Source organism: Eulemur rufifrons, chromosome 2 (genome assembly GCF_041146395.1).
Source record: "Eulemur rufifrons isolate Redbay chromosome 2, OSU_ERuf_1, whole genome shotgun sequence".
Classification (NCBI taxonomy): Eukaryota; Metazoa; Chordata; class Mammalia; order Primates; family Lemuridae; genus Eulemur; species Eulemur rufifrons.
In genome coordinates, this window is record NC_090984.1 from 57029885 (window position 1) to 57046700 (window position 16816).

At 42.2% G+C, this 16816-nt stretch overlaps 1 protein-coding gene across 1 annotated transcript; it reads left to right on the forward strand.

Annotated features, from left to right (window-relative positions):
- Window positions 1-683: 683 nt before the first annotated feature.
- Window positions 684-2282, forward strand: CHRM5 (cholinergic receptor muscarinic 5). Its single transcript, XM_069462116.1, has one exon. The coding sequence runs from the start codon at window positions 684-686 to the stop codon at window positions 2280-2282; it is 1599 nt and encodes a 532-aa protein (XP_069318217.1).
- The last annotated feature ends 14534 nt before the right edge of the window (window positions 2283-16816 follow it).

A 16816-nucleotide genomic window follows, 5' to 3' on the forward strand; every position in this document is an offset into this window, starting at 1 on the left:
TTCAGCAGTTGGGACAAATTTCAAACCCCTGGCTCCAGATGGAAAACCAGGTATATACTTGGGGTTTGTGCATTAGGGCAGGGGAAGTGGTATAGTATGGTCTTGGCTCACAACAGCACCTCAGTAACGTTTAATGTTTTAATTGAGACTGGGACTGTAGAAGAGATACCATTTGTCTTTTTCCCCAGTGCATGACAGTCTAGGTATTTATCACCTGGACCTTTAAAAAGACCATTTCTGCCCTTAAGGTCATTGCAATCTAAGGTAATTTAACATCCCTGCTTTCCTCTCTTTGGTCCTCAACAACCCAATTGTCTTCCCTATTCCTTCACCTTTCTCATCCTCCCAGCTCCCTTTTTAAAAATTGCCACAAGAGGGCAGCAGCCTCATGCACAAGAAAGGGACTAGGACATTGGGAATCACAAAAAAAGCAAAAAAGGATGATGCCATTATAAAAATGTTATCAAAACTTTAGAAATTTCGGCATCTTGTTCTGAATACATGGGAAGCCACGTTTATTATTCTATTAGAAACTGTAAACAATGAGTGGAAGAGAAAGTCATGCTGGCGAGTGGAGCTGATGTGTTTTCCTCTCTTCCAGATGCTGGCCAAGAAGAGGTGAGATAGAAAGGAGAACAGTCTAAAACCTAAGACTTAATCCTAACGTAAATTCTTGCACCAACATGGAAGGGGAATCTTACCACAATGTGACCACCGTCAACGGCACCCCAGTAAATCACCAGCCTTTGGAACGCCACGGGTTGTGGGAAGTCATCACTATTGCGGCCGTGACTGCCGTGGTGAGCCTGATCACCATCGTGGGCAACGTCTTGGTCATGATCTCCTTCAAAGTCAACAGTCAGCTGAAGACAGTTAACAACTATTACCTGCTCAGCTTAGCCTGTGCAGACCTCATCATTGGCATCTTCTCCATGAACCTCTACACAACCTACATCCTCATGGGACGCTGGGCTCTCGGGAGCCTGGCCTGCGACCTTTGGCTTGCACTGGATTATGTGGTCAGCAATGCTTCTGTCATGAACCTCCTGGTGATCAGTTTTGACCGTTACTTTTCCATCACAAGACCCCTGACATACCGGGCCAAGCGCACCCCAAAGAGGGCTGGCGTCATGATCGGCCTGGCCTGGCTGATCTCCTTCATCCTCTGGGCCCCAGCAATCCTCTGCTGGCAGTACTTGGTGGGGAAGCGGACGGTCCCACCAGACGAGTGCCAGATCCAGTTCCTCTCTGAGCCCACCATCACCTTCGGCACTGCCATCGCTGCCTTCTACATCCCTGTTTCTGTCATGACCATCCTCTACTGCCGAATCTACCGGGAAACAGAGAAGCGAACCAAAGACCTGGCTGACCTCCAGGGCTCTGACTCCGTGGCCGACGCTGAGAAGAGAAAGCCGGCTCACAGGGCTCTGCTCAGATCCTGCCTCAGCTGCCCTCGACCCGCGCTGGCCCAGAGGGAAAGGAACCAGGCCTCCTGGTCGTCCTCCCACAGGAGCACCTCCACCCCTGGAAAGCCATCCCAAGGCACTGGCCCAAGAACCGACTGGGCCAAAGCTGAGCAGCTCACTACCTGTAGCAGCTACCCCTCCTCAGAGGATGAGGACAAGCCCACCGCTGACCCTGTCTTCCAAGTGGTCTACAAGAGTCAGGCCAAGGAAAGCCCAAGGGATGAATTCAGTGCTGAAGAGACCAAGGAAACTTTTGTGAAAGCTCAGACTGAACAAAATGACTATGACACTCCAAAATACTTCCTGTCTCCAGCTGCTGCTCATAGACCCAAGAGTCAGAAATGTGTGGCCTATAAATTCCGATTGGTGGTAAAAGCTGATGGGACCCAGGAGACCAGCAATGGCTGTCACAAAGTGAAAATCATGCCCTGCTCCTTCCCAGTGGCCAAGGACCCTTCAACAAAAGGCCTCGATCCCAACCTCAGCCATCAAATGACGAAACGGAAGAGAATGGTCCTAGTCAAAGAGAGGAAAGCAGCCCGGACCTTGAGTGCCATTCTCCTGGCCTTCATCATCACGTGGACCCCTTATAACATCATGGTCCTAGTTTCCACCTTCTGTGACGAGTGTGTCCCAGTCACCCTGTGGCACTTGGGCTATTGGTTGTGTTATGTCAATAGCACTGTCAACCCCATCTGCTATGCCCTCTGCAACAGAACCTTCAGGAAGACCTTTAAGATGCTGCTTCTCTGCCGATGGAAAAAGAAAAAAGTGGAAGAGAAGTTGTACTGGCAAGGGAACAGCAAGCTACCCTGAAAAGCTAGCAACTCCTCTCAGCAGAATAATGACCATAGTCAACTTCCTCTGAGGATGGGCAAGCTGATTCTGGTTTGTATATTTTTTTTAAAGACATCTGTCATTTTGAGCCCCTGAGGACTTTTATAAGGGCCCAAGGTCTGTTGCCAAAAGGAAGGAGTCACAGCTGTAGCAATTGCTATTATATTGAATGATTCTTGCCTATGACCAAGGCCAGCTGATGCCACCAGAGCTTGCCAAGGAAGTAAAGAGAGACTCAGAGCCCTTCACAGGAGGAAGCACACTGGGTCACAATGAGCAATGGTTTAAGGAATTTTTGTCAGCCTTCTGTAGGAAACAGCAGGGACCAGGTGGAAACCTTCCCCTACAGAAACCTGTCCTAGAGTTTTGTGCAATATGTATGTGTCTATGAAGTTGTCTTGTGCCAGTGAGAACCAGGAGACTATAATTCAGTGTTACCTGTTAACAAAAGTGATTATTCAACTGGCTTCTAAGAATATATTCACAAACTGATCAGTATTTATCACACAGCTACCATGTGGTCTGTACTGTGGTATGTTTTCCTGTCCCTACATCTGAGTGTGGCTCTTTCTCTTCCCTAACAGAGGCCAATTCCTGGTACTCACTGAAACCATGTTGATCACTATATAATCATCCTTGCTCTGAGAATCCAGGCTCCAGAAGGACACTGAAACCGGGTCACTTCTGTTCTGCTAATAAAGATGATCAAGTCTCCACAGTTATTTTGGTTTGTACCAGGGGAACTTTTTTTCCTGTTATCTAAACAAATATTATGCATTCTATTTTTGTGCCTATTTGAACCCATTTATTTATGCTACGTTCTTAGGACTAGTTGTATAACAGCCCTTCCCTGGGTAAAGAGCTTCAGATTATTTAATCACAGCTCTCTTACATTGCTTCCAGAGGTCTTGCTTTCTAATCTCTGTACAAGGCAAACCTAAGCAAAATGTGGACAATGAATTTGCTTTTGAACTTCTTCCAGAGCCCTTTTGCAGCCTCCAGTTTCCCTCATTCAGATCCCTAATTCACACCCAGGCACAAGCAGGCCACTGCGCTGCCTTTAGGCAGAAGTGCTATTTGGGGGGAAAAAGGGGAGATTTTCCTTTTTTTTTTTAGATCCTTCAAATCTGGGCTCTGAAATGACTGACTTGTTCATTCCTCTTCAAATTCAAAGATGAGAAGCCCAGAAAAGCACAGCTGAGAGTCCAATGAAGCTGAAAATGATCTGAAAGCTTTATCTTTAAAAACAGAGGGTAGATCATAGTAATGCAAAACAATAAAACAATTAACATAGGCAGGGCACTGTGGCTCCCACCTGTAATCCTAGCACTCTGGGAGGCCCAGGCAGGTGGATCACTTGAGGTCAGGAGTTCAAGACCAGCCTGAGCAAGAGTGAGACCCCCGTCTCTACTAAAAATAGAAAGAAATTATATGGACAGCTAAAAATACATATAGAAAAATTAGCCGGGCATGGTGGCGCATGCCTGTAGTCCCAGCTACTCGGGAGGCTGAGGTAAAAGGATTGCTTGAGCCCAAGAGTTTGAAGTTGCTGTGAGCTAGGCTGACGCCATGGCACTCTAGCCTGGGCAACAGAGTGAGACTCTGTCTCAAAAAAAAAAAAAAAAAAAAAAAGGGTGCATAAAATTATGAAAAGGTCCACAAAGAAAGCAGTAGTGTGGTATACAAGGATTCTAAAGATGGAGCACTCCTGTCAAACAGAAGCTTGTAATTTAACCTGCTGATTACATCTGCAGCTGTGTTTAAAAATCGCCAGACTTCATTTTATTTAATGTAGGCCAGGTAGGCCTTTTTCAGTCTCGTTTGCTAAGGGGATGGAAAAACAGCTTGTTTAATTGTCTTGGGAGCTGGGTATGTACCTGAGTACAGAAGACCTCCAACCCACCCACTGATAAGCACACCCAGCCTCTTACATGAAGTCCCAGAGGGCCTTCGGGGTAGCAGAATCCCAGGCAGGACAGGGCTGGTCCACCCAATCCTCTCCTCCAGCCCTATAGGGATTTAACATAGAGATGAAACATCTCGGAAGCAGTGTAGCTGCTGAGCCTTTATGAAGGGCAGGTTGATACCTGCCAAGATTTTGGTACAGAAAATTAATTGGCTCAGTTCTCCAGGACAGAGGCTCTCAGGCCTATGTGATGCCAACAAGGTGTGGCTTCCTGAACAAACCTGCTCTACCAGCTCCAGATAAAGTGGATTTTTTTTTTTTCATTTAAGGCTTTGATTTCCAACAAAAATGAAAATTCACCCATGAGAATAGCAGCTTAATCCCATATTGGGCATTCACTGTGCACAGTACAGAGAGAAGCCAATTCAAACAAAAGAACACAAAATGGGGAGGCTGTGCTGCCGGGGGCACACTCTGCACACTGCACAATTGCTTAGGATTTAGCCTTTTTTGTGCACCTTTTGTAAAATTAAGAGGCCTATGCTTCCTTCTTTATGAAAGCAGCCGGTTTTGCAGACTATCTGTGTCCCTTAACATGGACAAAGAATATCCGAAACTGCTAGGGACGACTAGACTTCTGTAGAAAGGGCCTCTAGTGGGGTCCTCAGAATGAACGGACCCAGCTGTAAACTGCAGGGACCTGGCACGGGCTGACTTCAGATCTTAGGTCTTCTGTGCCCCCAGCCTTCCAAGCTGTCTGTGGTTACCTATGTACAGCCGTGACAGTTACCTATTGGATGCCGCCGTGTTGCTAACATTGTAACTTGCTACTTCTTGGCCGTGAATTTGATGGCTTGTCAGGGAATCTTTGTTTTCTGTACAATTTTTGGTTAAAGCATTTCGTCAATATTTCTGGCTTCTGCATTGCTCCTTTGGTGACTGTCCTTTGAGAATGATGCTGATGTCAGCTCTTTGTAATTGTGAAATCTGTACCTAAACTTCTGAATTGGAACATCCAGTTGTCTACTGTAAATACTGGAATTACAGCAAAGGATGTGGGGACTGGGCTGCTTTTCTGTATTGTACTAGCACTATTCTACATATTAAAGAAATTTAACCACAGTGGTCCAATGCAAAGCTTTTAAATAAGAAAATGGTTTCAGGTTAGCTTGTTAAATCCATCTATATTGAGGGGTCCCACACACCTTTGTGCAGCCTGGCCTTTTAAGAACACAGGGGTTGAAAGCCTGCCATGGTGGCACACACCTGTAGTCCCAGCTACTCAAGAGGCTAAGGCGGGGGATCCCTTGAGGCCAAGAGTTCAAGGCTGCAGTGCCCTACGATTGAGCCTGTGAAGAGCCGCTGACTTCCAGCCTGGACAACATAGCGCAAGACCCTGTCTCAAAAAAAAAAAAAAAAAAAAAAATTAATTAAGAAAAAATTTAATAAAAAGAGAAAGATTGGTACATAATATGGATACACGTCCCTCTTAATATCTTTCGTGATTCCCCTTTTCCTCTCACTTAGCAATGACCAAATTAAGATTAAATTATAATGATGAGATCTGTGACTAAAATGCTTCCCTTCCCTTTCCCTCTAGGGCAAGGGAGGTGGGGCAGACTCCAAATCACCGCCCTTGAACGGGTAGAGACTGTACCAGACAGAACAGCAGCGTTTCCTCTTCAGCTGTTTAAAGAGTTGGTGCCCAGTCACCGCATTCCCATTGTGAGTGACACTAATTTCCATCTCCCCCACATCATTTCACCAGTAAAGTTCAACATTATGTAAACTCTTCCCCAATAAGGACCCCAAAATGAGAGTGAGAGGGAGAAGGGAAATAATTTTAAGTGTCAAGGAAGGAGGCAGAAGCAATTTAAACAAAAAAAAAAAAATTTTTTGAAATCATTTAAAACTTACAGAAAAGTTGCAAGAATAATACAAAGAACTCCTTTATCTCTCACTCACATTCTGCACTTTTTAACGTTTTACCACATTTGTGCATGCTCTGTGTGTGTGTGTGTGTGCGCGCGCGCGCATGTGTGTATCCAACCATCTGAGAATAAGTTGCAGACATCATGGTCATTTACCTCTAAACACTTCAGTGTGTAATTCTTAAAAACAAGAGATTATTTTACATAGGGATTTTTACAAATATAAAAAACAGGACATTTGACAGTGCTACAATATTATTATGTAATCTACAGTCCATACTCAAAATTTTACTCGTTGTCCAAATGAAGTTTATTATAAAAATTTCTTTTCCAGTTTAGGATCTAATCCAGGGTCACACACTGCACTTAGTTGTCATGTGATGTTTAGACCTCAGTGTTTGTTTGTTTGTGGTTTTTTTTTGAGGCAAGGTCTTGCTCTGTTGCCCAGGCTAGAATACAGTGGCATCATCATAGCTCAAGGCAACTTTAAACTCCTGAGCTCAAGTGATCCTCCTGTCTCAGCCTCCTGAGTAGCTGGGACTACATGCACACACCACCATACCCAGCTAATTTTTCTATTTTTTGTAGGGACACGATCTTGCTATGTTGCCCAGGCTGGTCTCGAACTCCTGGCCTCAAGCGATCCTCCCACTTCGGCCTCCCAAAATGCTGGGATTATAGGTATAAACCACTGTCCCTGGCCTGTTTAGACTTCTTTAATCTGGAAGAGGTCCTCAGATTTTCTTTGCCTTTCATGATATGATCATTTTTTAAGAGTACCTTACAATCCAATTCTTTTTTAATATATTTTTTGTCAGTTTGGAACCATTTGCTATTTCCTCATTAGATTCAGCTTAATTTGTTTGGGGCAAGAGTATAACAAATGTGATATCATATCCTCAGTGCATCACATAGGAGGAATGTGATGGCTTATCTCATTATTGGTGATGTTAACATTGATTAACCTTTTAAGTAGACCAGCTGTTTAAGTAGAGTTCCAAGATTTGTTTACAATTATTTTTTCTTGAGATTGAAGAGAGGCCGGGAATAGTGGCTCACACCTGTAATCCTAGCACTTTAAAAGGATGCATCGCTACAAAAAAAAATAGAAAAATTAGCCAGCCATGGTGGTGCACACCTCTAGTCCCAGCTACTCAGGAGACTGAGTCAGGAGGACCACTTGAGCCTAGGAGTGTGAGATTTCAGTGAGCTATGATTACGCCACTGCACTCTAGCCCCGGTGACAGAGAGACTCTGTCTCAAAGAAAAAAAAAAATTGAAGGGATATAATCAAATTACTATGTTCAATTATTGCTTCTGTTAATTCTTTTTTTTCCATTCAGCATGGTTATGTTGTTCATTTGAAATCAGTTTGATTTGTTTATATTTATATTGAATTTTAGAGCTTTCTTCCATGATTATTGATTTAATTTAATTTTTTTTTTTGAGACAGAGTCTCACTCTGTTGCCCAGGCTAGAGTGCCGTGGCGTCATCCTAGCCACAGCAACCTCAAACTCCGGGGCTCAAGCAATCCTTTTGCCTCAGCCTCCCAAGTAGCTGGGACTACAGGCATGTGCCACCATGCCCGGCTCATTTTTTTTTATATATATATTTTTAGCTGTCCATATGATTTCTTTCTATTTTTAGTAGAGACGGGGTCTCGCTCTTGCTCAGGCTGGTCTCGAACTTCTGAGCTCAAACAATCTGCCCGCCTCGGCCTCCCAGAGTACTAGGATTACAGGCGTGAGCCACCGCGCCCGGCCAATTTAATTTTTTTAATAAGTAAAATATTAATGGTTGTAAGAGTCAAAACTATACAAAAAAATACCCTTGGAGAAGCGTCACTCTATCCCCATCCTATTCATCCCATTCTCACTCTCCCAGGAGGTAAAACATTTCTTTCAGTCTCTGGTTTATTCTTTGTTTCTTTCTTTTAACAAACTATTTTAGCCACTTTTGTGTCCGTATTTTAAAATATCATGCATATACTTTTATTTTGATTTTTTTTTTGTTTAACAAAATATCTACTGACTTTCTACCATGAAAAATAACTCTTACATAGTGATGACTTCTACTCCCCAAACACCCATCCCTCGCACCCTCAATTTACAAAGCTGTGCATACACGAGTACCTCTGTGATCACTTGGGTACTGGCTGCTAGAGCTCTCTATCAAGCTAAGGACGTGGGTCCTATAGAACAAGACATCGTCTATAGTACCTTCTTGGAGCATCTGCTGATGCTGAGACTAGCTATGAAGACAACAAGTAGAACAAGTTGAACAACTCTGCAGACATTAAGTAATAACAGGCAAAAGACTGACACTGTTAAATATTCGCATTAAACTCAAAAAGGGCACAGCCAGCATTATCCTGCAATGGACTGCACTGTCCCCCGTTTCTCGTGATGAATTAATGTGTATGGGCGGGGGGAGCTACAACCTTACATTTAGCTGTGATCTGTGATTAGGCAAAGAAAGCCGAGGCCTAGCCCTGCTCACTGGGCTCGATCATCATCCTATGTTAGTGTGCTTTATGTCAATGTATCCAAAAAGTCCTAACGTCATATTTTATATGGCTCTTGAACAAACCTCACACCACCAGATGCCTCCAAGGATGCCCTCATGTACCTGCCAAGAGTAGTTCTCCAAAAGGTGTCTTTGTCCCAGTCCTTGGCAATGATTTTCTGGAGAGGGTTATTTCGTGCAAATGTGTCTGCAGTGGTGTCCTAGCAAAGGAATGAGCACCCTTGTCTTCAACAAGGAACTGCTCAGACTCAACTCACTTATGCCCAATATCACTAGCTGGGGAGTTGGTGTTTATTTTTAGTAGTTCCACATGTATTTAAAGACAGGTTTATACTCCAGCCGCTTTCAATGTAAAACCATGAAGCTGTTCATCATGATGTACTAAGTATGTCATGATCTCCCCACTAAACCATACAGTAGACTTCAGTGGAAAACACCACAGGCTGGAAGATGGCAAAGAGGAAAAGGTAATACAAATTTAAACTGCTATTGGAGGACCATTCTTATCCCTGAAAAACTAGATTTCCATGAACGGAAAGTCCTTTGATGGGTCCTTTGATAACCAGAAGGCAGGGCCTATCCGAAAGAGTCAGAAACAAAATGAAATTGTGAACTCAAAACAAAAAATACCAGGTTTTGTTTTATATTCACTGTATTTTATAATATAGTCATGAATATAATAATATATATTATCTTAGAAAACAAATAAGCAAATAAAATTTACCTGTAATTCTACCACTCACATATAACCTCTGACAAATATCTTAGCATCCATCCTTCTAGTCTTTTTTTTTTTATGTACAGGCACATACTTTTTTAAACATACAGAGTTGCTAAATACTGTTCTGCAATCCTCATGCTCATATCTTGCAAAAAATATCTGACCATTCAAACTCCTCAAAAGCAGAAAATCTAAGGCTTCAAGTAACATGCGGACCTCCCATCCATAACTAAGTGTAGGCTAAACGATTACTTCTGTCCTTTTCCATGTCTGTTGGATGCACCCAGTACAGTTTACTTTACAGGGATTATCATCATCAGGAATTCTTGAGAACCAATTACTACCTGCAGAGATTTCTTAGAAAAAGACTTATCAGGGCGGGGCGAGGTGGCTCACGCCTGTAATCCTAGCACTCTGGGAGGCTGAGCGGGGAGGATGGCTCGAGGTCAGGAGTTCAAGACCAGCCTGAGCAAGAGCGAGACCCTGTCTCTACTAAAAATAGAAAGAAATTATATGGACAACTAAAAATATATATACAAAAAATTAGCCGGGCATGGTGGCGCATGCCTGTAGTCCCAGCTACTCGGGAGGCTGAGGCAGGAGGATCACTTGAGCCCAGGAGTTTGAGGTTGCTGTAAGCTAGGCTGATGCCACGGCACTCTAGCCCAGGCAACAGAGTGAGACTCTGTCTCAAAAAAAAAGAAAAAAAGAAAAAGACTTATCAAATCTACCTTTTAAAATAACTGTATTAGTTTCCTAGGGTTCCAGTAACACAATTCCACAAACTGGGTGTCTTAGAACGCTAGAAATTTACAGTTTCACAGGCTGGAGGCCAGAAATCTGAAGTCAAGGTGACAGCAGGTGTTCCCTACGAAGGCGCTGAAGAAGAATCTGTTCCAGGCCTCTCTCCTGGCTTCTGGTAGCCTCAGGTGTTCCTTGCCTTTTAAATGGCCATCTCCCTGTGTCTCTTCGTATTACCTTCCTTCTGTGCATGTCTGTGTCTGTATCCAAATTTCCCCCTTTAATAAGGACATCAGTCACATTGGATTGGGGCCCACCCTAATAACTTCATTTTAATTTTATTACCTCTCTAAAGACCCTATTGCCAAATGAGGTCACATTCTGAGGTGCTGGGAGTGAGGACTCCAACATATCTGTTTGTGGGGGCTACAGTTCAACCCATAACAATATCCAAGCAAGAAAAACACTTTCCTGTTTTATAGCTGAACAAACTGCAGACCAATGCTGGGTAGTACTGAATGGGAAGGATTCCAGAACCACTACTGAGAAGATACGCAGTATCCTCAACTCCATCCCAGACCTCAAGGCAGTCTCCACTAGCATAGGACAGTTACTTAGTGTTTTTCAATGTGTGTTTGCCTCTGCTCCCTGGCCTGAAAAATATTCAGGAAACTAAAAATACGGAGCCAGATTTTCAAAGCTCCTTCTATGTGCGTAAGAAGCACATCTAGAGGCTTTGGGCCCACACATGTTGAGTGTAGCCGAGGGTATGTATGCTCTCTGAGAGTCCAGCTCAAAAATTCTGCGAGGAAGATTCTTCTTCCTAAATTCCCAGCACCACCTCTCTGGAGACTGGAGGGTTTAAATCTCAAAGTAGGACTAAATAAAGATCGTAGGCTATTTATTTTCTATAACCTGGATGAATGGACCACTAACTTGATCCTACAGATTTCTTAAAAGTGTTAAATAAAAGCACTAGGGTTTTATCCTAGCAGTGAGTAGATTCTATTCAAAATCAGTAACTTTGTTTCATTTTTACCCACAATCATTCCCTTTCTTTCCTCTACTTGTCACCGGAACCACCTTCTCCAGATGCCTCAAACCTTTCCATCCTCCTTCCTTCACCACCTTTTTGTAGCCAAGAATCACCATCCAGGCAACCTGATGACTGTGTGGTTTGGTTGCTCATTTGTTCAGCAAATAGTTACTGAGCTCTGTGGAAAGCTCAGGATGTAGAGAATATGACACTGTCCCTGCCCTCCTGGAGCACAGACTGACAGAGTGATGGGCGGAACAACCATAGGACAAAAAAAAATCACTCCAGTGGTGGCTGAAGACCCTGCTCCTCCTCCCCAAGCACAAATCTTTCCCTTCTTCAGGCCTCTATTCCTCTGCTCTTTGGCACAGAAGGGAAACCAGCACTGAAGCCTGAACCACAAAGGGTAGATGCTTGTATGTGAAGAGGGAGGCTGAGTGAGGAGTGACAAGATGAATGTGGACTGCATCCAACATTCCACATAGATGCTCTCATGAACGCAGTTCTCTGGTCCTTCCCTCCAACCCCCACTTTGGTTCCCAGGTCCTGGGCTACATGCCAAGGTACTGTGTTTTCCAGAAAGAAGATTTGCCCTGTCCGGATATACCCGAAGCTTCCCATTCCATAATCTGACTCCTTCTAAAAAGAGGAGTAGAGGTCAGGTAGAAATACAGAAATCAGACCTGTCCGTAGGATTCTTCAAGGACACTTTCAAAATCAAATACACACAATCACACACATACTTACCTACACACAACTTGAAGCAGGGAAGACAGGAAAAGGTCTCAAGGTGGGAGCAGCTGGTTCCGAGCAGGAGGGCTGAGAGCCTGCGGCAAGAGAGGCACCCTCTGAGGGTCTTTGAGGAAGAGTAGAAACCTCCTTTCCAACCACTGCCTGCCACTCTGAAGAGGATGGAGGGAGAGAGAAGCTGTCATTATGTCACTGGCCTCTGCTGGTCCACATCATTTAAAGATTTGAGCTTGGGCCATAGGTGGGCAGGGAGCAAGGCAGGAGGGAAGGCAAGGCTTATTTTTCTGCTGATTAACATATTCTCTTAAAGTTTGTAAGACTCTGAGACTTCTACTGAAGACGGTAGGCTTTTTGGCAATGATTTTCATATCCTATACTTTGCTCCGAGATCTGTTATCATTATGTCATGGCCAGGTTACTACAGATAGTCACAGCCAGATTCGCACCTCCATAAGAGGGAGTCCCTCCAGAATTGTGTGATTTACCTACAGCAATCAAATCTATTTTAGGTGCACTAGGGGGCAAATATTTAAAGGAAACTGATAGTGAATCCTTTAGTAAAGTGAAAAATCACTTTTAGGTTTCAACTGAACTCAATTGCTGAGGTGAGGGCAAGAGCCTTATGACTTCATCACTTTATTATTAATGTTCCTTCGCCACAGTCACTGATTCAAATCCAAGTTGGCCCTGCTCCCAGTCTGCGTTCAATTGTACCTCACTGTCTCAAGCACCCCGGAACGCCATACATAGCGTCTGCCCACCTTTCCAGCCACCGCCTCTCTTCTGGAAGTGCTCCAGCTATACTGTCCTCGCAGTGCCTTCAAAAGCCGGCCTCTACCCGCTCTCCTTACGCTCGGACTGGGAAAGGCCTCACTCTCATCTGCCTTCTTCTCATCCTCAGCCTAGTTAATTCCTGTATAGTCCTTCCTCGTATGTCACACCTCACCTCGTATGTCACGTTCTCAGGGAGGTGTTGGACATTTGCCCTCCACCCATCCATCCAGGTTCCTCACTGAGGAGCTTTATAGGAACTTTCTCCTTGGTAGCATCTATCAGGGTTTTCATTATATACTTGTGTGTGTTTGGTTGAGTCATGTCCATGCAAGCTCTGAAGCCAGAGTTCGTCTCATTTGCTCATCACTGTGTCCCCTCACCTAATAGCCCTTGGCACATACATGACTTCATATTCTTTACTAAGTAAGCATGCATATACCTGAGATGGGAGATGGTTACACGACAAGGTTCCTGGTTTCTGTTTTTTCCCTGCGTGGGTAGTATTTTTATGGTTCCCTAAGAAATACAAAATTAATTCGCCATGAGTCTCTGGTCTCAATCCTTGTCTAATGATTTGGGTTGGGATGACAAAAACAGATGATAGAGCTATATGTGTGACAGCCTCCCCAGAACTGTTTTAGAGGAGAGATTAAGATTCCTCCTACCCTTCCTTGAGGACAGGACTGTTGCATTACTAGTGCTTTACAGTCCATGGAGCTTAGGGTCCAGAGAGGGAAGTCAGAGAAGTAAATAAGTACTCCAATAAAATGAAGTGCTATGATGGGGCAAGAACAGGCATGAAGGGGGACAAAGAAGATCTTATCTGAGCCTTGATGTCATGTGGAAGATTTCTTTTTTTTTTCTTTTACTTATTCTTGACTTGAAACTCAGCATCTGGAAGATTTCTGTAGAAAGTGATTTCTATACTAAGTCCTGAAGAAGATGTAAGAGGTAGATGAGGGAAGGGATGGAGTGTGGTGGAGAGTTGAGATGAAGAAATATTCAAAAAGGCCCAGAGGTGAGAGAACATGCATATGTATGTGGAAAAGAAGTAGCAAGAGGTAAGTCTAAAGGAACTCTAGTCAGGGGCCAAAGATGTTTGTCTTGAAGTCCATGAAGTTTGGGGTTTTGGGGTGTTTTGTTTTCTGAGACAGGGTCTTGCTCTGTTGCCCAGGCTAGAGTGCAGTGGCGTCATCATAGGTCACTGAAACCCTAAACTCCTGGGCTGAAGCATTCCTCCTGCCTCAGGCTCCCGAGTAGCTGGGACTACAAGCACACTCCACCACGCCTAGCTAATTTTTTGCAGAGACAGGGTCTTGCTCTTGCTCAGGCTGGTCCCGAACTCCTGGCCTCAAGCAATCCTCCTGCCTCAGCCTCCCAAAGTGCTAGAATTACAGGCAAGAACCACTGCTCCCGGCCCACAAAGGGTTTTAATAGATGAATGACATCATCAGATTTGCCTTTTACAAACATCTTTAAGACTAGTGTCTGAAGCTCCAGGCACCAGAAACTATGACTAGAACTGCTTTCTCCTGGGAGTCAATTTCTCTTGAGTACACCACCCTTTTTCTCTGAAGAGCATTTTCAAGGAGAGAGGCAAGTCCCTAGAACATGCCAATAGATGTAGGTGGAGTGTGGGCAGGTTGGAAATGATGTATGGCTATGTGCCGATTAGGGGTATATTAACATTTAGTTTTTTTAGTTTAGCTTGTGAGAAAAGCACTATAGAAAGTAGTTAACAGGGTTTGCTCTAGATTAAGACAACTTACCTACTGATGAGCTTGGTAAATTTTTTAACCTCTGTTTCCTCATCTGAAAAGTAAGAACAATTATAAACTTTTATTGAAGACTTATACATATTATCTCACTTATATGTGAAATCTAAAAAAGCCAAACTCAAAAAGCAGAGAATCAAATGGTGATTGTCAGAAGCTAGGAGGCTGGAAAATAGGAAGATTTTGATCAAAGGGTCCACACTCTCAGTTGTAAGATGAACAAGTTCTGGGGATCTAATGTACAGCGTGAGTGGTGATGGATATATTAATTAATTTGATTGTGGTAATCACTACACAATGTATATCAAATGATCACATTGTACAACATGAATATATTCAATCTTTACTTGTCAATTAAATATCTTTGAATTTTTTTAAAAAGGTAATGAAATAATTACATTTATATATGGAAAATTTGATTTCTAAATTACCTAAAGAGGTACAGATATGAATCAATAATTACTAGTTTATTACATTTCAGTGGAATTAAATGCCTCATGAATAGTTTTCTATTAGAAATGCTGTGTACAGCTAGTTTTTATGGCTCTACCCATTCCTCCAGTTGACTGCTTGACTTCAATTTACTCCTCCCTCTTCTTAGGTTTGCTTGCCTGCGTGGTTCAATCCTACCAGACAGAAGCCACACAGGGAAAGCTTCAGTTCCCCCATGCTCCCCTAATAAGTTTATGTTACTGTGGATAAAAGAGATAAGCTAATACTTGCTATTTGGAGGGGACAGGGGATTTTTTTCTAAAATAGCTTTTAATACTTCATCTTTTTCCAAGAATATAAAAACAATATCCATAATTTAAAGGCAACATCTGAATTTTACAAAAGCTACCTTTAAGTTCTCCTGAATAACATAAACATTTTTAACAACTGAATATTCTCACATACCTTATAAATTTAAAAAAAATAAGTGACTCCCAATAATGAAAATAATCATACCTAAAATGCAGAACTCAGTACAACTAGGTCCTGTCTCAACATACTCCTTGAACTGAATTAAAGGACCCAGTCACTAGCTTCTGTTGTGTTCTCTGAAATTAGTGCTTAGCTGCATTTTTGTTGGGTTTAAATACAAAATTGTATACCCATGACTTTGACCAAGCAAAAGTATGTCTATATGTGACCTGAAAGGCAATAAACAAAAATGAAAATAGTTGTTTTAAATTTCCCTTTATAATGTTTATTAAAAAGATTTTAATAGATTTTTTAAAAGGAACTTTAGTTGAGCACAAACAAAACAGATGAACAAAAAAACAACACTTCCTGAAGGTCTGAGTGACTACTTAAATGAAAAGCTCTCCTTTCTTTATTAACATTCCTTATAGGGCCCTTAAAACCCTTCCAACTACTGAAAAGTGTATTACTTCTTCCCTCCAGTCAGAGGAAACACAAGGGAAAAATGATGAGATACTTTTCAACTTTAGGTAGGTTAGGTAAAATCCTGGATCCTTTCAAAACATTAACCAGATGCAGGGTGAATCCTGAGGTTTTCACCGTTTCAAACTTGGGATCTATCCTGAAGAAATTATTCTGGGCACTCAAGACTTTCTCATAAGAATGGACAGCAAAAATGGGATTGGGTTAAAATTTGAACTTGAGATCTCAAAAAGAAATTTACAAGTCTAGGCCAATCCTCCAATTTATAGATGAAGAAACTTGAGGCCCATTTCCTTACTCTACCAACAAATTTTTATTGTCGTGTTTACATTCTCAATGCTGGAGATACAATAAAGGACAAGATAAGACACAGTCCAAGGAAAGTGACTTACCTGAAGTTACAAAGCAAGTTAGTAGCTAAACAGGGGATCTTTGCACTAAACCCCATATTGTTTAATAATATACAACTATTTCTGCACCTGTACCACCCTAAGCATCTGGTGAAGGTTCTAAGATAAGATTTTCATATACAATTGATATAATAACATTTCATCAGGGGTATATATTATATTAAGAGGTAATACAATAAGGAGTATATATAATAAGGGTATATATTATATTCAGATGCTATTAGAATCTATATAAAATAACCAGTTTCTTAATTAGCATGTGAAATGGTAATTTTCTTGGAAGTGGTTTTTTAATTTCTTGGTCTTAGTTATTCCATGTACAAATTTCGACAATCCAAATTATGAAATTTTTATTAATGATTTCAGGTCATATAACTATGACTCTTACTATATTCTGTCTCCTTCAAATTACAAAGGAAAATGTCATATTTTTTTACCCAACGCTTAAGTGAAACTTAGAACACTAATTTTAAGTGAAAATTAGAATACTAGCTGAATAAATAATATTCAGCTAGTTCTAACATTTTATTTTCAATAAATGACTACATTTTCAAAG

Coding starts and splice junctions, on each gene's coding strand:
- CHRM5 (XM_069462116.1), top strand. CDS start 684: ATGGAAGGGGAATCTTACCACAATGTGACCACCGTCAACGGCACCCCA.